General features: G+C 42.3%; 1 protein-coding gene across 2 annotated transcripts; it reads left to right on the top strand.

Annotated features, from left to right (window-relative positions):
- Window positions 1–1,255: 1,255 nt before the first annotated feature.
- LOC135900742 (uncharacterized) lies at window positions 1,256–21,333 on the top strand. Of its 2 annotated transcripts, none has more exons than XM_065430291.2 (8): window positions 1,256–1,554; window positions 1,630–1,668; window positions 4,832–4,946; window positions 7,004–7,050; window positions 11,620–11,812; window positions 14,892–15,152; window positions 20,848–20,936; window positions 21,036–21,333. In XM_065430291.2, exons 1-8 carry the CDS (start codon window positions 1,399–1,401, stop codon window positions 21,102–21,104), a joined length of 969 nt encoding a protein of 322 aa, XP_065286363.1. In that variant the 5' UTR covers window positions 1,256–1,398; the 3' UTR covers window positions 21,105–21,333. The 2 variants fall into 2 exon arrangements, with proteins under 2 accessions (XP_065286363.1, XP_065286371.1); XM_065430299.2 differs by having other exon boundaries at window positions 1,258–1,554; window positions 14,907–15,152.
- Window positions 21,334–27,812: the final 6,479 nt, after the last annotated feature.

The raw sequence follows: 27,812 nt of genomic DNA on the forward strand, positions 1-27,812 counted from the left end.
GGCCCCTTGCACCCGGGGCCCACGGCCCCCCGGCCCACCCTGTTGCTATACGCCACTGCCCTACACTCTTAAAAATGTTTGCATTCTTTGGGGCTTCAGTGTACCACAACCATAATAGTCATTTGCCTTGCTTGCGTTTTCTTCCTTGAAAACTCAGCGCTTACTACTTTTCTGTCGAGAATGCTGTGTTACGCCAATAACGCGCAAGGCGTTCGTGACTTGGAAGTACCGGGCTCGAAGCGTTAAAGAAAGGAAATGCGGGCAGGACAGATGACGATTATCTAACGTTGTGGGACAAGAAAAGCCTCAAAGGGTGCAACATTTTTCAAACGTGTACGGAATTAGTACCGTTAAACTCCAACACAGAATTACACCCTTTGGGTTGTATCTACCCACACAATGATAAACGTCATCTCTCTTGTCCGCATTTCCTTTCTTTAACGCTGCGAGCACGGTACTTCCCAGCAACGAACGGCATGCGCTTTATCAGCATGACATATAGCATTCCCGACAGGAAAGTAGCAAGAAAGGAAAGGCAGATGACGATTATCGTTGTGTGGCCGATATACACCCCAAAAGGTGTACCTTTGTCTAAGAGTGTATAACAGCAGCATCCAAGTTTCTAGCACGTTCCACATGCAGTCGTAACAATTTTTTTTATAGCGCACTCTGAGACAGTTTGCACCCTACGGAGCTTATCTTGACCCACAACGACACTCTAAAGCAAAATCGCACCCTTTGGGTCGCATCTTGCCATACAACAATAAACGTCATCTGTCTTGTCCGCATTTCCTTTCTTTAACGCTGCAAACCCGGTACTTCCCAGTAACGAACGGCATGCGCGTTATCAGCACACTATAAAAAAAGTTTGAACCTTTTGGGGTGTATATCTGCCACACAACAATAATCGTCATCTGCCTTGATGTGTGTCCTTTTTTTTAACGCTGCGAGCCCAGTACTTTCCAGTAACGAACGGCATGCGCGTTATTCCCGACAGGAAAGTAGCGGGCGCGGCGTTTTGAAGAAAGGAAACGCATCAAGGCAGATGATGATTATCGTTGTGTGGCAGATATACACCCCAAAACAAGGATGCAAACTTTTTTTTAGAGCGTAAGAGTGGATAATCGCGTGACATATCGAAGAGAGTGCATCGAAACTCCTAGTAATTTGAATTATTACGTGTCAACTGATATGGCTTTGCTGCATGATCGGTGCAAGCGAATATTTGCATTGTTATCTTAACAGACATCATCATCATCGTAATGCGCATCAGCGCCACTCGGTGCACTTGTTGCAGCTAGGGTTAGAGCACGGGCTAGAATTCCATTTCACGTTGAACAGCCTGCGTGTATCCTCTAACATCGTGCAGTTGACGCTCAAGACGAAGGTTTTAACATAATGGAGCATCAGCGCAGTCAGTCTGGTAAACCCCCTGTTGATGAGATCAAATTAATACCCCTGCCGTGTTATGGCCGCGGCCATAAACTGGTTCCCTTGGATGAGCTGCCGTTATTCCAGTACCTCAAGCGACAAGCTGCTTTGCAAGGAAAACTGGTGAGTTTCATGTGCTAGTTGAGCTCTCGGAACGTGCTCCTTGGTTTAAACTGCTTTTATACCTGTGTTTTACAGGTTCCCGAAGAACTAGGGCGCCCACCTCAGAAGCACCATGTAAGCCTACAATAGCTTTTGTAGCCGATCCTGTAATCGCGATGCGTACAATAACCGCATGCTGCATCGCCAAACGTCGAAACTTAAACATTTTCATTTTTTTAAGTATGCGCTCATTTGCATTCGAAAGTGAGCTAGAGTAGCCGATGTTTTGTACGGTGCAGCATTTTTTCCACGCTGTACTTCACAGCTTTGTCGTAAAACGATGTGCTAGGCTAGGCCTAACCATTTGCGAGCGTTGATCTACGTAAGCACCGCAAGGGCATAGAACCAGTTGTCTGCCGGAAATGTCATGGCTTGACGACCGGTGTTCTCATGTTCCTACATGCGTACAATATTATTTCTATTCCACTCTTTGCATCTTTTTACTGTTCGTGAACTGAACACTCGGATGCCGTTGTGCCTTGCGCCGCCTCGTGCATTGTCGTGTGGATGGGCCACCACTACTCCACGGATGTTAAAAAAAAAAACATGAAATAAATATTTAAAATATCGACCACGTCTGCATTACCGCGATATGTTCTTGAAGGCCCGGCAGTTTGCAACGCAGTGTGTACGTTGATTTATAATGCTGCGTTCCCTGTTAATGGGAAAACTTGGGATAATAGGAGATATAGCAGAATTATTTCATTATCAAGCTTGATGGCATTCATCCTGTGTTTATATCAATGTAATACATATGTTTTCGTTTCTGGTTATAGGACTACCATATTTTGCACAGCAATGGTCACGATGCGAGATGGGCATTGTCAACCATTGTGACTCACCATTATATGATTTGCATTAGGAAAAGGCTTCTTCTCGGCTAGTTGTAGATAATTTTACGCAAATCGAATGAATGCAATCTGTAACTATGTAAACAATAAAATCCAATAACGTATAAGCTCCTGACAGTCGTTTGCCGGTGGGGGCTGACTGTACCACCTGTCGCAGCAGAAGCGCAACTAAGGGCCTTAAGGATGTATAGACATCCTGTGAGACAGGGTAGTTCATGGCTTTGAAACTGCCAACGGCACAGCATGGAATTGGCATGTTGAATAACAGAATGAATCTTTTTGAAACGTGAACCTACGCTTATGCCTTCCACTCCGTGTCATCGGTGATTTCACGGGTGCAGTTGAATCACCGGCGACTGTGTTTTTGATTGTATGTTGACATTCTTAATGGCATTGCTGGACGTTTGTGTCATAATTTCGCCCTTCACAAGAGGCTTGGTCAAGATGTCCTCATTGCCGTGTTGGGGCTAGAAAATTGTTCAAGAAATCAAGCTTGACATACATACATCTATGGGTTGTTGCTCTGGTCGACATGCCTTGCTCGATTTCCTCGCCGATGCTTCATAGGCCCGCCTCTGCTCTCTCACTGGCGGTCAGAGCAGATTTCTGTTACTTCAGCATCCGGTGAAGGTATGCGCCTGTTAGGTGCTGCTCACATGGAGCAGTGATGACAGCTAACCGGAGCAATTCTCTCTGATTAGCAACTCAAGATGAGTTTATTCTAGTCAGATTTCTCAGTTACCTTTGGTTAGTGTGATGCCTCTTGCTGAGTTGAAATAGCACTGCAATGCATAATAGTAATAGTGCACCAGAAGTCTACCGTGAGGCGGCCTGTATTAAAAAAATCCGGATTTAGGTCGCCTTTCATGCACCGCAAAATTTGTTTGCCATTTTGTTTTCTTCAAAGCATGGTTGCAGTTACAGTGATTCAGCGAAAGACATTGACATTCCGATGGCTTGAATATAATGGGCACACTTCAACATTACCTCTCTGCATTAGCTCGAGAAGTGGTTAATCACTTTGAGCACGCTGATAAGTGAAAATTGAGGGCTCACAAGAGCATCAAAGCAGTGCCACCAAAGAGCAAGCAACTCGAATAGTGAGCTGATTGAGCTCATAGACTCTGCTGAACCTCTATGTCAAAGCATAATTTTATATAGGCCGTGGCAGCTTCCGAAGAAACACTTTGTGTTTCCATCGCTTGGAATGCTGCTACTCCAGCATAAAAATGCCAGCGGTTTTCACGGTGAGCACATGTCTAGCGATGTACATTTCTTAGGTGGAAGCGAATAATTTTGCCATTGGCTTGAAGTTGCAAAGCAAAAGTTGCACCCTTTCTGTAGCAAAAGTGCACATGTAGTTTTGGTGCTAACACAACACTGGCAGACCGGACCCTCCATACCAGTGTTGCCACGTACAACTTGCCATGTAAGGTGCTGAGAGCTCTTGCTCCGACCCACCTCCTGGGCAGTGTCCGGAGCCTATAGCAAATCATAAGCTCGATCATACAGCATTATAAAGAACGACCATCTGTTGGTACATCTGCATGCAGTAGCCATGTAAAACTGAATATGTGCAAGCTTTTTTCATTGCATACCAGGTACGTGCATTTTGCTTGGCTAGTAGCAGAAGACATACCCACAGTTTTACAGTGCATAGTAAAAAGGGCTTAGCCATATTTCCTAACTGTGTATGATACTTTGGTGGCACATATATGAGAGTCAGCATTGTGTGTAATACACTGTATGCAAAACTAATTGCTATGAGAGCCCCAAGACAGGCATGGTTTTATTACTGCAATATGTCAGCTGTATCCTGCTCTTAAAGTACGTAAACATCTTAGACAAAAGGGTCATGTTCTGTGAACATTCTTCTGACTTTGTTAGACTTGCCATTTGTCGTACCGGTGGCTCATACCTGCAACATTCTGCCCAACGCTTCACGTGAGCCATTGATGAAGCGAAAAAGGAATAGACCATGAAAAGAATCATTATGAGATGTGGTCCCAGACCTATCATTTGAGCAAGCTTTCTGTTTCAAGCAGTGGTTGCAGCTAAATGAGTAATGCCTAGCTTATGTGGTGTGTCGTAAGTGGAGTTCTGCGGCTCATGTATGTCAGCAGGTCCTGCATGCATGTCTTATTTACATGGAAGTTTGTCTTCTGGTGCACAAACCATTTTTAAGATTGTTGGCAATAATGGCAGCAGTGTGCTATTTGTGACTACTTCTGCACCATGCGTTCTATGACTTAAGCAGTTTAATTGGAAAAGTTTCATGTCTAATGAACGTTTAATTATACTGTGCATTGTAAACTCAGTAGCACTGTTTTTGAACTCTATTTCCCATAATTAAATCGCTTGATAATGGATTATTCATCTCTCGACAGCATTCATCAGATGACTCGTCTGATGCGGAGCACAAGGATATTGGTAGTTCTGGTGGCTCCCATGAGATGCCACTTTGTGCACCAGCTTTGAATGTTGGCTTGGAACTAATGCAACGTAAGTTTTTCATGTGAGGTAGAACTCAATTGGTGAACAGGCTGCCCTTTTCTCAAGTTCATTGCCTTGTAGTGTCTCATTCTTTAGATGCATTTATTTCTGTCTTTGAGACTGATGCCACTGAAATTTCACATGAAATGGGCAGAATAGAATGTATTAGTCAAAGGCTGTGGTTCTGTTTCATTCTCTGCTTTCTTTTGCCTGAAGTTGTGCTGCATAGATAGCTCAAGCTTCCTGTGATATTAATGGGTTTACAGAATAGCATGCATGCTCATTCATAAAATTAGCTTTTGGTACTGCTTCACTCCCTTATGCTTTATCTTTGCCTGGAGTTCTACAGCATGTATAGCTTATGCTTCCCATGACATTCATGACGATGAGCAAAACGAGAACAAGGTGAAAGCAGGAGCCAATGTTTTGACAAGTGAACTTGTCTTCTTCAAGGCCTTGAAGAAAAGTCCACTTGCGAAAACGTTAGCTCCTGCTTTCAACTTGTTCTTGTTTTGCTCATCGTCTTGAATTTCCATCTCCCGCCTTCCCCGTGTTTTCCCATGACATTCATGTGTTTGTAGAATAGTATTTATGTTCTGTCACAATTGCTTTGGTTCTGCTTATCTCCTTTATGCTTTATTTTTCCTGGAGCTGCACTGTTTAGGTAGTTCGAGGTTCTCATGCCATGGATGTATTCACATTCGCACAGAAACTTCAATCATTCTAACGCATACTTACTTGGTGTGCTTTACTTTAAATGAGGTTTTGTCCTGTCAGTCACTTCACCAGAGCAGTTTTAGGGAAGTGTGAAATTCCAAGGTTTATGGCATCACTTGCATCATAATTCTGCTGTGGTGCCATTTATAGTGCCCATTTCAATCAATCAATCTTTTATTTTTGGTAGGATCGACCCCAGAACCCTTTGAAGGGTTGCAGCAGCGGTCTAACATATGGGACTGTCAAGGGACTACAAGACAAACAAAATGGATATTGATACTACTATACAGTAAAAGCTCGTTAATTCGAACCGCAAGGGGAAGCCGCTTCAGTTCGAATTAACGAAAGTTCGAACTAACGAAAGTGAAGGAGGGCAACAGTACACTGCGATTTGGAAGCAGTAGGGCAAGTCAGAAATTTGGCGTGTCAGAAAGTGATGGCGTGTGCCGCGGGCACACGCCCTCTTCAAGTTGAAGCTCTGGGTCCGACTGTGCCACACCACCGATGTCCACCGAAACGAACGTTAGCCGAGGCTTAACACCATCACAATGAATCGCGACGGCCGATGCCTCCTAAGCTGAAAACAGAGGTGCACAACCGATGAAGACTGCCGAGACAAAGACGCTGAACATGTGAAGGTGGCGAAGGCCCTCATTCGTTGGTTCTTGATTGCAAGCGCAGCTGCGATGTACTGGATTCGCTGTGTTTTGGAGCTTGCCGTGCCATCTCCACACAACATTAGCAGCTGTACAAGATTTGCAAAGCCTCCGAGATTCGCAACGGGCAAGAAGTCTCGGAGGTTACGTAGAACGGAGAGGCGGCAGGCGCCGCTTCCTTCTGGCTGACCCCGCGTCGGTTAGATTTTTTTTCCGATTTTGCCTTCTCTCGCCGTTCTCTCCGTTTCGGAGGCAATACAGCCTTGTTTGTAGGCAGTAGGCGCGCTTCTCTGGCCGTGTGTCAGGCGAGCGTAGTTCGAATTATCCGTGAGGGAACCTTCTCGCGTTCGAATTAACGGACTTTTTTATACATAGACTTCTGTGGAGCTTGGCCGGACCAAATCGTACAGTTCAAATTATCCATAAATTTGAATTATTGAAGTTCGAATTAACGAGCTTTCACTGTATTATAATTTTTGAGCATAGATTGAGTTAACAAATATGTTTTAAAAAAACAAGCTTCATTAACACAGTTTTGCAAGGTGAATAGATGAAACTTAACGAGCTGCTTGATTTATATAAGTATTGATTTCTAATCTGAGAGGCTTGTCATATTTATGGTACAAACTCTGCAATGCTTGTGCAAGTTATAAGTGTTCGTGGTGCTCTGTTTAATACTGTTAATTTGAACAGCTGCCCAAGAAAGGAGTGAAGTCCTGTGTCAGCCATCAACCTCACAGGTTTTGCTAGTTTCTTCTTGTAGACACGGAACTGTGTGGCCTATCCTATAAAGATGCATATGCATTCATGCATGCCTATTTGCTTTATTTTGCTTGTTCAGTACCTTGCATGGTTGCCTGCATGATGCCTGCATGCTTTGATTGAGGAAACATGTAGCTATATATTTACTTTCAGGCCGTGAAGCATATATACACATGGTGTTCCAGAAAATGTTGTTGAAATTTCTTAAATATGGATATAATATGTGATAAATTATTTCCTCAGGATTGCTTTTTTTTGCCACAGAGGCACGCATTTTAATATAGTTTGAGGCAGTAACTAGACAAGTGATTGTGCAAATTAGAATTTCACCAAGAGAGCCCGACGAGTAATGCTAATGGAAGACTTAAATCCTACCATCTGTGAAGTTAGCCATCTTCAATAATGCAAAACCTTGACACTGCTATTTTCTGCAGTCTGATGAATTCTAGCCAGTTGTACCCAGAAAACCAAAAACCTATTAAAGATGAGTGATCCATGGCAGAGGATAAGGGATTTGTAAAGGATGTCATTTGTAAAGCTGTGTTTGAAAGGAAAATTTTTTTGAAGCCATATTAGCAAGGAGGGAAAAATGAGATCTTCTAAAAAGCTAAATAATGACTGCCATTATTTTCTGAAAGGTATGTATGAGGGCAACTAGGCTGCAGTTAATGAGGGATCAAATGTTATTGGACTTCTGCAGCGGGACGACCTTCCCCAACTTCCATTTGTAAAAAAGCTATACATGAAATCATCAGCTAGTTGATTATTCAGGAACTTGGTTAAATCGTGTTGGCGGGCTAGCTAGTTTGAATCCGTGATAGAGTGTGTAAGCATGACTGAACGAGGATGTAAAAAGAAACAGAGACAGCGCTGTCTCTGTGCATCTGTTTCTACATCCTCCTCTTAAGTCACGCATATACACTCTATCATGGTTATTTAAACTTATGTGGGAACAGCCTTAAGACAGACAAAGGTGAAGGCATATGGATACTATTACATAGGGGTTTTGGTTTCGAAACTGCAACTTTCCTTGTCCTCGGAGGGTGCTGACGTAGCGACGCCGAGCCTACTTAAGGTGCTGCACTTTCAATGAACAGACTCTCACCCTCGGTCCCCATCTATGTCTTCGTCTCCCTTCAGGCCGCCGTCCGGGTGTGCCCGGCATGGCAATCATGGTGGCTGCGTCGGCATAAGATACGTGTCGTTTCTGGAAACGCGCGATCCGCGCAACATGTCATTTTCCATGAGACCACCTGTGTCCATGTCTTTAGCGCTGTTCTCGCCTGAATATGCCAGAAAGCGCTAATTGGCTAGATATTTTTGTTTTGACACACTTATACTCTCCTGTCAGATAGGCAAATTCGGTGTTACTTTGAGCTAGTGCACTTCATCATTAGTGCCATTTGGAGGCTATCGCATAGATAGCTTTAGTAATATGTGTGGTTTAGTAACAGTGTCCAATATGGCTTCAATTGGAGCTAGTTGTTACAGCATCGTTTTGTTGACTGCACTGGAATTTTTACACGAAGGACAATAAAAAAGAATCCTATCTCCTTCTTACTGTACTTTGTGTAAAAATTCTAGCACAGTTAACCAAATCGCAGTAGACACTAAAATGCACTCGCCAGTGACTGCGTCTGCCATTTGCTGTGTCAAAGTATGTAGCATCAATAGCAGGGATTCAGAAATAATGCAGGTAAAACTATCTTTTATTGTGATAGCAATTATATGGGTGAAACTGTGACCTTTTTTTAGATTTCAAATGTTATCAATGTTCCCATGCCACTTGTAATAAAAACCGCCAATACTTAACCACCCTCAGCACTTCACTTTCAAATGCACAGTGCTTTGCACAAGTGTCAGGTGCAATGCAGTCTTTTCTCGGCTTGTGTTTATTGATCAGATTGTTGTTGTGCAATTAGATGTATATGGATTTACTTTTGGACACAATTCCATATGACACTCCTTTCATGTGTAGCACTGTGCTGTCAAAGTGACATTTGCTGCAGCATCGCTGAATTCACCTGTGTGACCTAGGTGTAACACAGTTTCCAGGTCAAAATGAACAGTGCATAGTCGTTCAGACCATATATTTTGATGGTTAGGCATATATTTTATTTAGCCTAGGTGTTGTCCATGAAGCTCTGCAACCACTTGGCTCCGTGAAAAATGACTTAGACTGGTTGGGGTAAAGTTTCTCTTATCCCCAGAAAAAATAATTTTCATGAAAACGTCTTGACATGTACAGTTAATGCAAAACACAGTTTAGAAAACGATAACTGTCTGCCTGTATTCTTAGCATACTTGAAATGAAATTAACGTAACTTTTGTTTCAGAAGCTTTTTTGTTAGTGTACAATACCTCTGTAAGGTAGCTCCCACTTCTTGCTCTGACGTCTTGTTTACTTTCAACTTAAGCACTGTTCTTTTTATTAAGTGGGCTCACATAGCAACTGCATTTTTATACCAAGATATGCAGTTTCCTTGTAGCAGTGCCCTGCAGAATGGCAACTCATTCACAAGAACCTTTCTTATTTTGAACCTCTGAATTCTATTGCTGTCTTCTGCATATCTAGTTAAACAAAATGAGGTTCCCAGGAGGTTACTTTAAGGTCATTAGTTAAAACTGTAATTAGTGAACATTTGTTAATTAGTCGATTATGGATTTCAATTTTTTGTGCAAGTAATGTCCACTTCTTTGAATAGACCAGCTCATGGACTAGAACTGTGCTATCTGCGACAGGCAATCTTTTTTTTAAGTGTTTGCTGAAACACCCAGTATAAGAGTCAAGAACTTTATTAATCACTTTACTCTCATTGAGTGTCAAAGTACTTTAACCTGAATGGCTACATTACAAGAATGGATTAGTTAATACAGGATCAAGGTCAAATGTCATTATTTTTAAAATTCTCAAAAGTGCAGTCCAGTTTCTGGAAATTTAAGGCTGTACTGCACTTTTGAAGTGGAGCTTGAAGGCATCCAGTGAACAAAGCATGTTGACATATATTGTCAAAAAGCTTACTGGTACCAATTTTGAAAAAAATGTCCATTTCATTTTCTTCCTTAAAGAATGACAAAAAGGTTACAGTATGACCTGCCATGGTTGCTCAGTGGCTATGGTGTTGGGCTGCTGAGCACGAGGTCGCGGGATCGAATCCCGGCCACGGCGGCCGCATTTCGATGGGGGCGAAATGTGAAAACACCCGTGTGCTTAGATTTAGGTGCACGTTAAAGAACCCCAGGTGGTCAAAATTTCCGGAGTCCTCCACTACGGCGTGCCTCATAATCAGAAAGTGGTTTTGGCACGTAAAACCCCAAATATTATTATTAAAAAGGTGACAGTATGTGCATGTGGGCAAGCAACGTTTAGTGGAGGGCCTGTCTGCCTAAGTGTGCCTTGAAATACGTGGCAATCCGTTTTGTGTCGTAGTGCAAAAAGAAGAAAGGATGCGAAATTGGGGGAGCTGGGGGAGGCTTTTCACTACAACTTTAATGGCAGAAAAGATTAATCTGCTGGTAGTTGCCAATTCCTACTTTACATAGACGTGCCTCAAGTGCTGATCGTTTTCAAATTGTTACTCCAACATTTGCGGTAAAGTGAGTAATTAAAAAGTTAATAATAGTAAATATTAACTTGCTGAACTTATCATTCCTCATGCAGGTATGCCAGTATCTCTGAATGATAGTCCAATGTGTACTTATGTCACAATTTTTTAAGACTTTGCGCATCTGAATAGCGACACCTGTTATATAAGTGGAGGGTGGGGGGGTCGGAAGAATCTGAGAGGGCTTCTGAAATACAGGCAATACAAATTTGGAACATCTTTAGAAAGCATTTATCAAATTGTAGCTGTGTATTTATGTGCACATTACGCTATTTAAGACTTAAAACAATTTATATACAGTGATAACTGCTGACGAAGCTTTTGAAAAAGCAGGCATACATGTTTTATGCAACAAACTATAGAAGCTGCCTAAAAATGATAGTGTGGCAAGAGGAAATAAAACTCTGTCAATGTTGTGAATCATCTCATCCTAGTTTTACTAATTAACGTTGGTCCTAAAGAGGCATGTCATGTCAAAGAGCAAATGTTAGTTTTAGTCGGAGTAAATCCTGACTGCACTGATAAAGCTATTTAGAGCTCAAGTAACAGTTCTGGCTTTGGTGCCCATTCGAAAAAAACCCTCCATTTACCAGTGTCATACATGAAGGATTGCATATGCATGCTGGGCCATGGATAATCTTTACGATTCTATTCCAGTTCTTTTCCTTTGCACAATTTGTCAGTGGTCCTAGTGCCACTCCTCCTGTATAATCACTACGATTGGCCAGATTTGAGCAGTGAATGATAACAAAGGATTAGAATCAAGGTGAAAGAATCGCTAGATTACCATATACTGACCCTGGTTTTCCACATTTCGATATGTCATTTGCTGTGAGCATGTGGTTGATATATTGTGCATGCTGTTTGAGCTGTTGTGCTTGCATGCCACTCCCCCTTTTTTACTTTATATTTATATACACTCTCCTTGATCAAATGCTATAGCAGTCACCAGGGCCCCAATCGTTGCACTTGGCTGACCGACACCGCTACATACCACACACGTCTGGTCCACCAACTTCCTGGCACCAGCAAACAGACAGGCCCAGTCATTCGATTCAGCCATCTCCACCAACCACCAAGCAGTGCGACTTGGTGCCTCCAGCGAAAGGTTTACCAAAGGGACCATCGGGGTCTGGTGAGCTTAATTGCTTGCCTTTTGCCTTGCTTGCCTTTTGCCATTCTCAGTGAACTAATGAAATGCAAGAAAATTGACATTTTGTAGCAATTTCAGTGAAACATTTAGAGGCGTCAGCAAATTTTAAAAAAAGGTTCGTTGTGAAATGTCACTGGTGACCCATGTACATAAGACATAAATGTGTGGTGGTTGCTGCAGCACTATCATTTTCCCATTGTCATCTCTGTACAACCTAAAGATATTTTTAAATCGTTTATGCAAATGTGCATATTGACTTCTATTTGTGTGTTTGTTTTTATTTGATTGGGCATGCTGTATATTTTTGCATTTTTGTGATTTCACTTGCCCATATCTCGTGGTGGTGGTGGCACTGCTAAAAAACTGCATACGTGTGAGTGAATATGAACAGCAACTGCCCTGCTGTATCAACTTCTGCATGAACTACACTACTTTTCCTTTATTCAGCTTTTCTTGCACGCGTGTGCGTGTGCGTGCGTGCGTGCGTGCGTGTGTGTGTGTGTGTGTGTGTGTGTGTGTGTGTGTGTGTGGTCTTCAGGTCATTGCATTCTGTCATGAAGTTATATCTTGTGCAGATAACTATTCAGTCTGAGTCTACTGACAGCATTTATATACTGGCATCAGCATCCTTACAATGTGAACATAAGACCAAAATAGCATTCGAATGACTCGCTCACAGCTTCAGTGATGCTGGCAGTACATGTATCTCCAGCTAGCACACTTCTCAGGTTTTTTTACCAATATCAATAGCATAAAGCTTTCATTCACAAAAATTGTGCCAGAAACTCCAGTAAAAAAAAATTGCTCAAACCAATTGGAAATTTCCAATTCTTTTTTGGGACACCCATTGGAAAAATAGACAGGTCCAATTGCACCATGTGCTTGTTTAAACACAATTCTACCCAATTGGTCTCTGGATTGGACTCGTTGGGATTAACATGAAAAACAAAGGGGGAAAAGAACAGATGGGCCCTCAGCTTGACCTGACACCAACATTCTCAAAACTCCTTTCAAGAAGCATACTCGTGCATGAATACACTATGGCAATTCTCTTTTTTGACATAAGCAGAATTCACCACTTCACTATACGAGGGATAGATGTCAGGCGCTATATATATGTAAGTGATATTTGGTTGACTAAGTTGTGCCAGTGGTTCATGAGACATTGGTAAATTTTCAAGAGAGATTTTTACCTTGACAGAAAGCTAAATGCTAAACTCCATTGATCACACCAAAGTACAAAGATTTTCTACTTGAAAACTAACATGAATAATTCTGCTATTATTATTCAACTATTTTGTTGTTTCATGAGGTTACTCGTGACTTCCAATTGGGACCACTTCGCATACCAAGCTCTAGCAATGTCCGAATGGAGCCAACTGGACGTCTCATGATGCCCAATTGGAATTGGACTTAGCATGAAGCCCAATAGGAACTTGTCCCTCCCATGATGTCCAATTGGAACCAGCTGGGTCTCATTAGAAAATCCAACTGAAATAGCTTGTTCCTTTTCTCTTGCTCTCTATTTTATTTTTTATTTTTGACTGGGACGTCATGCACTACTGCATTGCTGTTGCATGTATTACACCTTTCTCTGAAAAATAAGAGTGGTGTGACCACCTTGATTAATAAAACCACACCTCCACATTAATTGCTTGGTTTGGGGATGCTGTGCTCCTTTGCTTAATACCCAAGGTGTGGCTCGATCTCAGTTGTGCCTCTCTGATGGTGCATAAACTATGAAGGACTTTCTGGGTTTGCATGTCTGCATAATGCCATACAAAGGCAGAACTGTCGCCTTCATATGCACCTCGTTAACTTGCATCTGTGAACTTCCATTGGCTGCATGTGTCAGTGTATACACACATACTCTGGTGCTTAGATTTTTGCTCTCTTATTCTTTTTCATTATCCAATACACGGACATAAGCACCTCTATATATATAAAATTCAAAAATTGCGTGAAAATGGTGTAGCTGATGAATGTTGTGTGGGCCACTTGATTTAACCCACTGTAGTGCAGGAAAATGTAGTATAATACAGTAAAACTTTGAGTGGAAGGAATTTTTTTGTTTTGGAAAAGATGGCTAGGTAGACAATACGGTGTGGCCTGAACTCGTGCCAAATCTTGTGCACTATTTAACAAAGGGCTCAGTAATATTTAGAACTGGTGCAGCAGTCAGTCACAGCTGTGATAAATTCATCTCTTCGTGTCATTGAAACGCCGTTACTTTGGAAAGGCTGCACTTTATCATAGAATTTAGTTTATTTGCTTGTCTTGTTGCAGCTAAGGAATCTTTGAAGTGTGGACGAAAAGTCTCAATTGTGCAGACAATTTTTAACAGAAACTGCCAAGGACAAGTCCGTCTCTTCCACTGAGTACTTGGAATAAGATGGGAGGGAAAGATGCTGTGTACTCATAGAAGGAGGCCAGGCTTATCTCATGTTGAGTGCAAATGAGCACAAATTGAAGAAAAATGAAGGGACCAGTTTTGCTGTGGATAGCAGTATGCAGAGGGGCAAATAAATAAATGTGAGGTGCAAGACCCACACAGTTTTTTTTTAGCCTTGCGCCTTACATCAACCTGTATTGATAGGGAAATAAATTTATTATATGCTGCTTTTGATGATACGATCATGTTAGCCACAGCAAGCTGACTGGCACATGTGTCACTTGTTTGTGGTAACATAAAACTACCAATGACGTACCAAACTACAAAACTACCAAACTTCAATGACGTAACCTGCAAGTTTCCTCACCACGGCACTGGACTTGGAATGCATTTGAAACAGGTAGTGTCAAAAGATGCAATTAGTGATCATGATCTACCTGTACCAACTTACCCAATTTTCTGTTTTCTGAAGTATTACATCTTTAATTAGTGATTGTTGTTGCACTCTAGGAGTTGAGCCTTCATACAAGTTGACATCTGCTTATTAAACCAAAATAAGCAATATGCAAGATTGTCAATACCCTGTTAAGTTATGATGTGCGTCTTCTACACAAGAGTAAGGTTTATGCAGAGTAGATACCGTCGTACAAGTGCTTCATCCAAAGACAGGATTTGACTATGCAGATTGTCATGGAGGTGCGCGAAGAAAAATGCCGGCAACATCTCCTAATAGAGGACAAGGCACGTCTTGGTCTCCAAGGAAGGGAGAGCCTCCTGCCAAGAAGGTCGCCTTTGACTCTGACACCTTGAACCATCCTAAGGACCACAGCTCATGGGCAGAGTTCCTCAACAAAGGTGTTACTCGTGACCCCGTTGATGACTCGGAGGGTGATCTGACCATCTGCAGAGATGCTGAAGCAGAGCACTATGGTGAGAATTGATCAGTTAAGGAGATTTATGGGGTAAAATATTGTCTTATTTTAATGCGGAGCTTTTTTGTTTTTTTTTTCTTTGCAAACCCTCCTGGACATACCAGACATTGGCTGCTGGATGCTGCTCTCTTGCCGAATAGCTCATACTTAAAAAATTGAATTGCGTGCCCGCATGGTGGGATCGAACCTGAACCCCCCCCCCCCCAGTCCTATGCTCTATTAGGCCATAATCACATGCATACTTTTGTCATACCAGTGCCAACTTGCTCTTTGAGATGATCACAGTGAGTGTCATTGTGTAGCATGAGAATGTGAGTTTCCTTTATGCCAGACTCGGGAATGAAATGGGCAGATTTATAGCATTAATCACTAGAATAGGCATAATCCTAGTGATTCCTCATCTGTGAAAGCTATAATTGGCATTTGTTACCGGCCACCCGATTGTTTGACATTTTTCATCAACTCACTCTACCGTAGTTTAGCATACATCAGGGATAACTTCCCCAAATCACCTCTTTTTCTATTTGGCGATTTTAATTTTTCCCAGATTAACTGGCCTCTACTTAGCGTACCTAGTAAATCGCAGTCCAGTGAGCCCAAGCAATTCCTCTATCTAACCCTTGATTTCAGTCTCCATCAAGCCATAACACTTCTGACGAGAGGGAATAACACCCTTGATCTCTTGCTGACCTGCAGTCCTGAAGACATTAAAGGTGTAACGGCTCTTCCTGGACTAAGTGACCATGCTTTTCTACACATTTCTATATCATTACTGCTGAAAGTTAGATCAACCGCTGAAAAGATAATCTTCAATTACAATAAAGCGAACTTCGATGCCATCAACGCAGAACTTGCACGGTTTTATGAGCATTTCCGTGAGTCTTATCTATCCAGAACAGTTAACCATAACTGGGAATTATACAAAACAGCAATGATAAACCTCAGAAACAAATACATTCCAAAAGTAAATATTAGGTCCGATCATAGCAATGAGTGGTTTACTGTAAGCCTGAAATGTCTCCTAAACAAGAAAAAGCGCCTTTATCGATCAGCAAAGAAATCTAACTCCCCTACTACATGGGACCGATATCATTAATGTACAAAAGCATACATTGAAAACTTAGCTGCTGCAAAAAATAAATTCTTTTCCATCAATCTACATAGAATCCTACAGTCGAATCCCAACAAATTCTGGCGCATTCTATCCCCTAGGTCTCGTCCGAACCAAATAGCGCTTATGGGAACTAATGGAGAACCAGTCGAACCAGATCAATGTGCCAGCGTTTTGAACCGCTATTTCGTCTCGGTGTTTTCTCCTGTAAGCAACTCTACCGCCATAACTTCACCAGAATCCTCATCAGTGGCGATGCCTATGATCCAGGTTGATACTAACGGTATCAGGAACCTTATTGCTTCTCTGAAACTGTCGTGACTGCAAATTAGCCTCTAATTACTGTCCTATTTCCCTAACCAGTGTGCCAGCAAAATTACTCAAGCACATTATATCCACAAACCTAATGACACATCTTGAATCTAACAACTTTTTTTATCCGCACCAGCATGGTTTTAGGAAACACCTTTCATGTGAAACCCAGCTTGCAGAGTTCATACACGATTTGCCCGAATCCATGGATGCCAACCTCCAAATAGATGATATATTCCTCGATTACTCCAAAGCATTTGATCGGGTCCCACACAATCATTTACTACAAAAACTTTCATCACTAGGAATACTCGTCAACCTAATCCATTGGATCGAAAATTTTCTTTCAGGGCGCAAGCAGTTCACTTCTACAAATGATAGCCACTCTCCTCTTTCCAATGTAACATCGGGAGTCCCTCAGGGCGCCGGCCTGTCACCACTACTATTCCTAATTTACATTAATTACCTCCCTTGCAATATAAAATCGGAATTACGGCTTTTTGCCGATGATTGCGTCATATACAGAGTGATTAGGGCAACCAGCGATTCATCTTTCCTTCAGTCCGATCTTGACACTGTCTCCTCTTGGTGCAATAAACCCCTCCTCTCCTTAAACATTAACAAATGCAAATCCATGTCTTTCACCAGAAAACGCACCGTGAATCTGCACCAATACAGTATTGGCTCATTTTCCATTGATTCCGCATTATCCTACAGATATCTTGGCCTCCATCTAACACCATCGCCATCATGGGTAACTCACGTTCAAAACATCTGCGCTGCAGCCTCTCGCACACTCGGATACCTGCGCCGTAACTTGAAGGCCGCATCCCCCGTCATAAAAAAAACTAGCATATATAACATTCATCCGCTTAAAACTAGAATATGCCTCGTCCATTTGGCACCTATCACAAGCGTACCTCGCCGCTGACCTTGAAGCCGTGCAGAATCGCGCCGTCCGATTTATATCATCATGCTATTCAAGAAAAACTAGTATTACCGCGCTGAAACACTTCCTGGCCATCCCATCACTCGAGTCACGCTGCATTATATCTCGCCTCTGTCTTCTTCATCATTTCTACTATCACCCACGCACGAGACACGAAAAACTGCAACCCCCGCACAGGACGTCTAGCCGCCTAAGCCATGACCATAGCATCGCACGCATCAACTGTCGCACCTTATCTCTAAAGTCATCATTTTTTCCGGACGCGATAGCACTATGGAATGGCCTGCCAAATACCATCGCATCATGCACTAACCGCAAATCATTCCAGGATAAACTAAATGACCATTTTTCATGAGGGCAAAAGGTTCCTGTCATATTCAATTCAGCACTCTGAACTGCTGATTATTTTTTATTTTTACTTGTTTTCCGTGTGATGCCTTTTTCACTGTATTTTTCTCGTGTATTAATTGTTTCATATATATATCTATATTTTTTTTTTCTCTCGTGTTTCAATCCCGTGAATTTTACTTTGCATTGTATACGCGTGACAAGAACATTTAACTGTTACATACTCCTTTTTTTTTTATTGTTCTCTTTTGTCAAGTTATCCTTTCTCATTGACCTTGATTTTGCTTGCCCCTTATGTAATGCCTTCGGGCCTTTAAGGGAAAAAATAAATGAAATGAAATAGGAAGAAAAACAGAATGCCAACCTAAATGGCGTTGTCTAAAATTTAAAGGTTTTGGCTTCCACACGAAAGCCTTGTTCACTATATGACTATGAAGCCTCTTAAGCCCTTACTTCTGGACCAGATGAGATTTGTTGAAACTCTTGATTTCATTCAAGTACAAAAGGCATGTGGCCAAATAAAATACTGAACAAAACTTCCATGGGGAAGCTAAAACGTTGAAGAATTTTTAGACTACTCCATCCTGGTCGGCGTTCTATTTTGCTCCCTGTTATGAGGTACGCAGAGTAGAGAACTCTGGGAACCTCGTAAATGTCTGATCGTTACTCCACAACCAGACATTTCGTCAAGCTCTTGACTTCACGTCAGGAAAGCTTCGTTTGGCATAGATTTCAAGATGTGGGTTGGATATGGATAATCTTTTAATGTTTTTTTTTAAATTTTTCTCCAGCTTACTCCTCATAATTTTTTTGATAAAGAAACTGCTATTTTGGTCGTCTGCTTACTGTTTCAAATGAAAGCTAGTTGTCACATACAACTTATTTGAAGAGGAGAAATGCAACTTCTATTTACAATTCCTCGTGTTGTCACATTAAAAAGGATGAGTAAGACACAATAATGTATTGTGCAAATACGCTGACGTTCCCGCCTGACTTGGAGGAGGAGGTGACAGTCTGCAATGAGGATGAAGCAAAATGGCATGGTGAGAATTGACCAATTAAAGAGTTAAGAGTTGACAGTTGGAACTTTTTTTTTCTTTTTTCATATCTTCTGTAACTTTCTGCATGTAAAAATGTGGGGGGGAAAGCTGCTTTTCTTGTCATCTGCTTACCATTTCACATGAGTGCTATTTGCTAGTGTAGCTCATTCGCAGATGAAAAAACACAACCACTATTCACAGTTCCTTGTGATATCACTTCAAAACAGATGTGCAAGAGACAAGAATGCGTTGTGCAGATACATTGATGCTCCTGCATGTCACACGATTACTTTGTAGCACTGCTAGTTTTCAGTTATTTACTTATTTAAAATTGATGAGCCCGTACTTGTTTACAGTATGCTGGGTATGTATACAGGGTCTCCCACGTAACTTGAGCCATACTTTAAAAATATGCAATTGCTCATGGCTAGACCAAACCAAGGTAATGTTTGCCATTGCTTGGAGATACTCAAATTATTTTGCGCATTCTGCTTAACTAGATAATTAGTCTTAACTAATCAACTCCTTAATTATTATAGTTACGTGAAAATTGAACAGAAAGGGAGTGGTAAGACACACATAAAAAAAAAAGGCATGGCATATGGTCATGTTTGTGTTATGGATTAATGCGCTGGATTACGAAAAAGAAGTCGAGGGAAATCGCACGCTGAGAAGACCAATAAACATACAATGCGACGCAACTTGAGAAATAATATTGAAATATCCAAGAGTTTAGAAGACAAAAAAAGATTGAATCGTTGTGACGGTAAATCAGTCACCGCGTCGACGTGTCCACAACGAAATTATTTTTCAACAGTTTTGGCAGCGTCCACGCAACAATGGTTGCTAGTGTACTATCAAATGCTCATATGCTGCAGCCCAAAGCTCAGGGCATGCACACACATGCACAAGGTGCGATAATGCACTCGCAGCGAAAGCAAAACATTGTGCATGGACATGCATGCAGATATGCAGTCGGTAGCTGCGAACCCGTGCGATTGCTGCATTGAGGCTTCATTCTGTTATGCCCCATTTGGTTATACAGACAGCCTACTATAAGAACATATTTCGCATAGTTTACTTTCAGCGTTTGCCTACCTTTCACGCAAGAAGCCGGTTCGGGAGACACCATTGCGACGACCGCGTGTAGTGGCGTTCACTGTACGCATTCGGTAAAAAGATAGCGTCTGTAAGCGATTCTGTGCTTTAAGTTTGCCGAAGATTATTATATCAACAGTCAAAAACTTCCCTCATTTTGAGAGTACCTACATAAATGTCCAGGAGGGCTGCCACATGGTGTTTTTATTGAGCGCCGTAAGCAAAACCTATAAGGAGTGTGCCACGTGATCCCTCATACTACGCAAGGGAGGCGCTTCCGACAGATAGCGACTCCGTAACTCCTCGCCCCCAATATCTCTAATATTTTGTAGGGCTATTTTGAAACTGGTATGTGCAGTGTTTGCTCTGTGTGTTGCCCACTTTAGCCTTCAACACTGCTGTTTCAGTTCACACTGATTTACCAGCCCCTACTGTAGAATCATTGTGCCTTGTGAAACATACATATTACTTTTTGCATTAAAAATCAGTTGCCTTCAACATAAGCAAACTGTATCATCTAAATAAGCCCCACGGGGACGTCTGTGTCAACAGTCATCTGGTGTGTGTTGACACCACATACCCAAGCACACGAAGGTTGGACCCTGCCGTGTGTAGCCGTGCACGGCCTAGCTGTGTCTGGGGAAAGGGGGATCCTGGAGTGTAGGCCAATGCCGGGTGTCCAGATCTTTAAGGCCCCCCTCCCCCCCCTCCCTCTGTCAGGTCTCTGCTTCACGTACTGTATCTTTAAAGAATTTGAGTGTCAAGTCTTGAAACCTACTTTGCATAAAAACAAACCAAGCCATGGCTAAGCCAAGCCATAATTTCGCTCATGCAGAGTCGGACAGTCCATCTACAGGGGGGAAACCTGCAGCAGCGGTCAAGGACGAGCCCATGGAGACAGAAGACTCCGAAGAACCCAAGAAGGTAGGCCACAGCTAGTCTGTTGGGGGAGGGTACTCTTTCTGCCCCTACCTAAGCTGTGCCTTTCAACACGTTGAAGCTTCTGTGATGGCCGTTGTGCAGGGTGAGGTAGAGTCCGAAGACTACGAGATGGTTCGGGTCCCCGTCTTCCTCGAGCACCCCCTAGAGTGAGGCTGTGTGCAACACACTTGGAGAGCTCATCCAGGGAGATATGTCCAAGAAGCACAAGGGCAACTGAAGCAAGGATAAGCAATAGCCATGCTTGACTTGACCATGGGTTTTTGCACCCAACTTTTTTTTTTTTTTTTACCATTAGCGGTTTAAGGGAACACGCACTAAAATAAAAAAGAGGATGCTTCCTCTTACCCATGGGATGGGCTGTTGTCATCCTACAATTGTCTATTCGTCATTGTGTGTGTCAGTTTCTACCAACTTTTCTTTTTCATATGAGAGCAGTATAACTGAATGTTCCTTTAAAACTTGCAGTATAACTGAATGTTCATTTAAAACTTGTATGGTATGGTATGAAGAACTTTATTTAGGTCCTGAGGGATCAGTCTGGGACTGATGCGGGCCACTCCCACGTCGGTACAGAGAGGCCGAGCCCCTCTGCTATCACACGGGCCCTCTGGACAGCCCTGAGTGCAATTTTTCATTCCGCCTGCTTCATGTGCACACAAGCAAAAATGTAGTATATAACCCTAGGTTGAAAATTTGTGTATACAAACCAAGTATGTGTTTGCAAACTCTTCTGCAGTACACTCTCTTTAAAAGGAACCTCAAGAGACCAGGAAAATTGGTTCCATTTATCAGGAGTTCCATTTACTGAGCGATAAAGCTGAATACAATTGTATGAGTACAAAACCAACCAAACATGAGGATGGTGTTCCGTTTAAGTGATTTCCGTTTATTGAGATTCCATTGTATTAGCCAATAAGGTGCTAACTTGGGCAGTACATATGTCTGAAAAACATGTACCAACATCTACCATGGACGTGGCAAGTCTGCGCCACCAGCTCGAACGAGGGGTGCGTTGCAACTCGTAGCGATTGTGATGTTGCCACTCGGTGTTCCTCGCTTGGTTAAATTGTGGTCTCTCCATACAAATTAAGCTTGTGTGATGTGAATGCATAATGAACATTCATCACTGTTTACCCATTAATTGATGTGAAAGATGCGATAGGTACTGCTGTGCAGCATATCAAGTGAACGGTCTAGGAGTCGCACGCCATGTCACCATGCACTCCGCCCAAGGTTTTGGTGTGTTCAGTTGTGTCACGGGCATTTATGAAGTGATGTTTGTCAATTAACCTTGGTGGCCGGATGTTATGGATGACGATGGCGTTCTTGCCGATGGGCATAAATGTCAGCACTTGCCCTTTCCCTTTATTTTCTTATGGCAATTCAATGTAACAATGAATGAAGCCTTGGGGGCATCGGCTTTCTTGCGTTGTTTCCCGTTTGTACAGTAATAATTTCTGCTGGTATAGTAACTTCCAGAGTAAGCAGTTTTTTCTTTCTGAGAAACAAAGTCCCCCTGGCATTATTTGTGGTAGCATTATAAATGCGCGAATGCAGTATTCATTATCTATTATAGTACGCATTATCCAGCTTGTTTTCACCATGCACTGCAAGCTATGTGTTTAACATCCTGAACAACATTATAGTCATACTGAAGGGGGGCAGTGTTAGTAGTCTAGTGATGTTCTGAAGACAGTGCTTGCATCAAAAACTTCACTATGTACGTTCTTCTATATATCGTATGTGCTTAGAAAAATTGATGCCACACATCAAACCCATCTACAACTTCTTGTAACACACACACAACCGAAAACATCAGTCGGAAATGGTACACATAGGAACAGCAGAAACAATTTCCAATTGACACCTGAACTTTTGCAATGCATAATGCTTCACTATACAAGCTAAGTTGGTAGCTCAGGTTCTGCGTTCATGAATTTTTAAATATTCATATCTTAAAAGCAGTGTTCACGCGTTTTCTTTGAAAATTGCTCGTTCAGAATTCTTAGTAACGCAGTGCTCCCAGAAACACAAAATTCTCTAATATTCCTGTAAAAGGGCCCACACTCTTTGTGTTCAAGCCCACCTTTTACAACAGAACTTCTTAATGGGCTAGTTGGTGGAAATTATTGAAAAAGAAACCTACGAAACAAAAACGTGTATGCAGAAGTGGTCATAACGAGCACTGAACTTGCAACTGTTCCCTTGTAAATCCAGTGCTCGTCCAGTCCGCACGTGTTCTACGAACGCATTTGTCTTGCTGGTTTTCCCCATTAAAGCACAGTCGCTGCACGGAACATACACAGTCCGAACCAGGAGGGTATGTCGTACAAGCACACAGCACATGTCCTCGAGCACAACCTGAGACCGCTGCAAGCTAGCAGCGAAATCCCATCCTCTCGGTAACATGTAGCCTATGAATGCACTACATAAAAACCGCACGAGTGACATGCCAAGGAGCAGTTACAGTACATAACTGTAAACTTAATATTGATATACGGGTATCTTATGAGCACCTTCCCAACCTTTGCCAACTGGAGAAAGCATACGTGCGACATATGACAGTCCTGAGCAGACAATGCGAGGTTATGTCACAAGTGAAATGTTACTCTGCTTTTTTTTATGCAACTGGTGCATCTATGACCTACTGAGGTCTTGCACTGCCCTCGGAAAGCATGCCACAATCAAACACTGTTGCAACACCACACAACCAATAAACACGACAAACATACTCTGCTCTGCAACGACTTCTATGGTGATTCGGGCTTCTTGCCTTTAGCTATTTAGATGGCAACGACCTGCTTCACTTTTGACCTCCACTCCAGAACAGCCACACTTGATACTTCGCCATAAGCTCTCACATTTGATGACATCACATTTAAAGGGACGCTAAAGTGAAAAATAATTTTTTCTGCATCAGTAAATTACCGTCCTACAACACCAAAAACACCACTCTTGCAACGATAAGTCGTTTGGTATGACAGAAAAATTGCAAGAACGAAATACAGGTGGCAACGCCAACTTAAGTTCCCACACCTGGGGGCTGTGATGTCATGGATTTTGATGGCATTTCCTAGGGCCTACTATTTATATATAGTGGTACAGGTTGACTACATTGTGTTCTAAAAAAACCAAATATTAAACATTTCAAGTTTCGGGAACCTTTATTCAGTCAACGCAGCCCAAATGCTAAAACATACTTTGGAATCCCTGACATCGCGCTGACGTCCCGGCGCTGGAGTTTCGGCACGAAATTCAAATACTGATACTTGGACCTGCATTTTCTCATCAAATAATCAAACTATTCTTTTGAAATGACTGCCTGCAGCATTCTCAAACAATGATTCATTAGTCTACACTGATTTATTGTTTTGCTTTAGTGTCCCTTTAACGATTCAAACTTCACCCAGAGCTCTATAGTCATGTTCATCACTTTACTGCCACCTATCTAAAGATAAGCTTTAGTGTTCGAAGCCAAGTCAAATCATTACTTAGTCTATTTGGGTGAACTTAGTGCTTTTGGGCCTTAACCGCTGGAATGACCTGTGCAAAATAATGTCCCCCCACTCCCATTAAAACCCTCACTCCGTCTACCAAGTCGCAGCATTGGCGAAAGCAGAAAATGAAATATGAAAAAAACTAGTGTTGTGTTTCAATGCTGCTGCCATGCGGACACAGAAAGCGTTACCTGATGCAGATTGAGTCACGGGCGCATGTTTCATGGGAGCATGTTTAATGCACATTTTAAGAGCGGCGAGCTGTGCTTTCTTCTAATGGGGAAGTTTGGTGATTGCGGTAAAGTCACTGATTCGGCATGAAATTCAATAATGCATCCAAAGTGCAATATTCGTAAATTTACTACTCCATATGGCAGTATGCTTGTATTGGGGAAAAAACAAGAAAGGGCTTAGGTGATATGTCCCTTTGGTCGCAAGATGTCCACCCCTCAAAAATTTCTGGGGAGAACCTACTATTCTGTTTCTAAGATTTGGTTCCACTTATGTGAAACAAATGGTACATACATGAAATTTTGCACCCTGTGCAGGTGTAGTAGGCTACCTGCCTCAAGACACATGTACAGCAAAAGAAATCAAACGAAAAGCAAGAAGCTCTGAAACGTATGGTTCTTTCATGCCATCTGATCCTCCGATGTATTTTATTTTTTGCCACACTGGGAAAACCCACCTCTGCGTATGGCTCAAAAACAGCTCTCTGACAGCTCAATGTAAGGTGTGACGCATGTTACCAAATCTTGTAATTTCTGCTGCTTACCTTAACCTCTTGTTTGTGCACCACCCCTATGTATGATATTGCACTGTTGAACCGACAACTCGCAACCGCAGTTCCTGCAATGAGAGCTTGGATGGCCGGCTGCGACATTGTGCACATTATTTAAGCTCTCCCAAAGTCGAACATTCAAACATAGACCGGTCTGGCCGACGTACTTTCTGCCACATAACCGAAGCAAAATTAATGAACATGTATGCGTGGTTACATGGCAAGAAGCACCTTCTGTGTCTTGTTTCACAGCTGCCAAATACAGTATCCCCACGGCTTGTTTTGCACAAACTAGACACTCTGAAGCCACCTATACCTGGATGCCTGTGGCTGGCTGTAACACATGTGCATGTGTGTTTAGTACCAATACACATCTGTTATTTCGGTGTTAAGATAAAATCAACATTACATTGAAATAATTCACAAAACCACACTTTAATGTTTACTAACACAGCACGCATAGCCTGAAGTATTTCTCTGGTGCTAAAGAGAGCTAAAACAAAATATTTAGTGAAAAGACTGTAGAAAAACAGTTACTGATAAATCCTCTAAGGCTAAAACTATATATTTTGCCATTACCTTTTATGGCTGCGCATAAGAAAGTTTTCAACATCATCAGCTTATTTTATCTGTGATGGACGTTTTTTTATCGCCAGTGATGGACGCTTTTGCAGTGGCGGCGTGTTGAAATACTGGCTGCAAACTAAGGCAAAAAGTTGTTTTTTTCGGTTTTCTGCGTGAAACATCACCTGCTTCCTGCAGAAACGGTGTCGTGCGGCTTCCTGTTTGACTTTCAAAGTTGAAGTAGCTGAGGCTCGAAGCTTTCTTGTGCTGTTATTCGCAACGCAGTGGTGTTCAGTATGTATGTGTCTAGGCTACAAGTCTTTTGGGAACCTCTAGAAAGTTGTGCATCGATACTTGTGCAAATCTTTGTATACCCGTCATACCGGGAGGTAAGCAAGCCATCACTGTCACCTGCGCCAACTTGCCGCGACCTTCGTGGCAAGGCCAATATTGATTGGTAATCTTAACGAAATGCTTTATCAGCATACACCTGCATGTTACCAATATTGTCCTTCCTTCAGGGCATGACAAAATGAAATTCAAACCAGAGCTATTACTTTAGTTCTCATTTCGGTTTGCATTGTTCAATATTTACTAAGCATGCTGGCTTTGTCCAATTCACACATAAAAGAAATTATCACTGTCTAACACATACCTCACCATCGGAGAAGCTTGTAGGTGCATGTGCTGTTTTCGCTGCCTGTTGAAAGTCTTCATGTACGACACAGATAATGGCGCCAAGTGTGTTTATTTGAATAAGGGGGGGAAACAAATGCAGTGTTGATGCGAAATTTTAGTGAAAATAAAGTAGAGGTACGTGCAGAGTTCTTCAGCAAAGTATTCGTGCACATGTGCATGGACTGTGTAGCGTCAATGTAGTTTCTTATAGCATAAAATTGCCATCACTACTTGCTGGATAGTACAAGCTTGATGCAGAAGCACAGTGAGATGCTGCAGTTATTCTATGGCATAATAAAGGCACCAGATATGGTTGGGTTGTCAATTGCAGTCGGTGAAAGGTTCTGGTTGTCAGACTGAAATGGTATTTACGGACATTCACCTCTTGTAAAATCAGTGGTAACACAGCTACAGAAAGCTGGTGCTGACATATTAGGTGACAGCAGGTTGGTGAAAGGTAAACAATGTCTGAAGTGCCAGAGTTGGTGCTACTAGCTGTCTTTCTTAGTATGCCAGCGGTTAGAACAGCCTGTGGGCTTCTAGATGGTGTTAGTAAGATGTTTGAAGAGTTGAAGAAAAGAGCGCTACGAAGACGTGGACTAAAAGAGGAACATGTACGACTGACAAGGCGCTACTTCCAACAAAATGTTTTTTTTAAGAGACAGGATTTTAAATAAATACAACCTAGAATGGCCGATCGTGACATCACGACCTGCCTATCTCATTAGAGAAGCTATCTCTTTTTCGATAAGCGTCACTGAAGGGCAGCTAATGCACGTGCCCTCGGCCTTTGCAAGGTAGAAAGCTTGTAATATCTCCCGCTCTAGTGTATCTCTAGACGGTGCCAGAAACCTGGTGTCACGAAGATACGGACGGCAATCGTGACGTTTACAGTGTTCTGCCAGATGGCCCCCCACATAGTTATTTACGGCCCAATTGTGCTCACGAGCCCTTTCATTAAAACACCGTCCGGTTTGACTGATATAAACCTGTTGGCAACTTAGAGGTATCTCATACACGACATTACTTTTGCAAGCCATGTACTGCGCTGCATGTTTCTTAGAGCATGGTTCGGGTTTGGTCTTTGTCAACATGGGGCATATCTTGGCCAACTTACACGGTGCACTGAAGAGAAGATTAACACTGTGCCTTTGCGCCAGCTTCTTGAGGTTTTGGGACACCCTGTGCCAATAAGGAATCACATGTAATCTCTTCCTATCAAATGGCCTTTTTGTGTTAGTGCCGCCTCTTGCCTGTTCGATCTTTTGAAGAAGCTTATCGCAGACGCTAGAGATCAAGAGTGAAGGGAAACCGGCTAGGCGTAGCCTTGAAACTTGG

Source organism: Dermacentor albipictus, chromosome 1 (genome assembly GCF_038994185.2).
Source record: "Dermacentor albipictus isolate Rhodes 1998 colony chromosome 1, USDA_Dalb.pri_finalv2, whole genome shotgun sequence".
In the NCBI taxonomy this organism is placed as follows: Eukaryota; Metazoa; Arthropoda; class Arachnida; order Ixodida; family Ixodidae; genus Dermacentor; species Dermacentor albipictus.

Coding starts and splice junctions, on each gene's coding strand:
- LOC135900742 (XM_065430291.2), top strand. CDS start 1,399: ATGGAGCATCAGCGCAGTCAGTCTGGTAAACCCCCTGTTGATGAGATC. Junction 7,051..11,619: donor GTCAGCCATCAACCTCACAG/GTTTTGCTAGTT, acceptor CAAATGCTATAG/CAGTCACCAGGGCCCCAATC. Junction 20,937..21,035: donor ACTCCGAAGAACCCAAGAAG/GTAGGCCACAGC, acceptor GCCGTTGTGCAG/GGTGAGGTAGAGTCCGAAGA.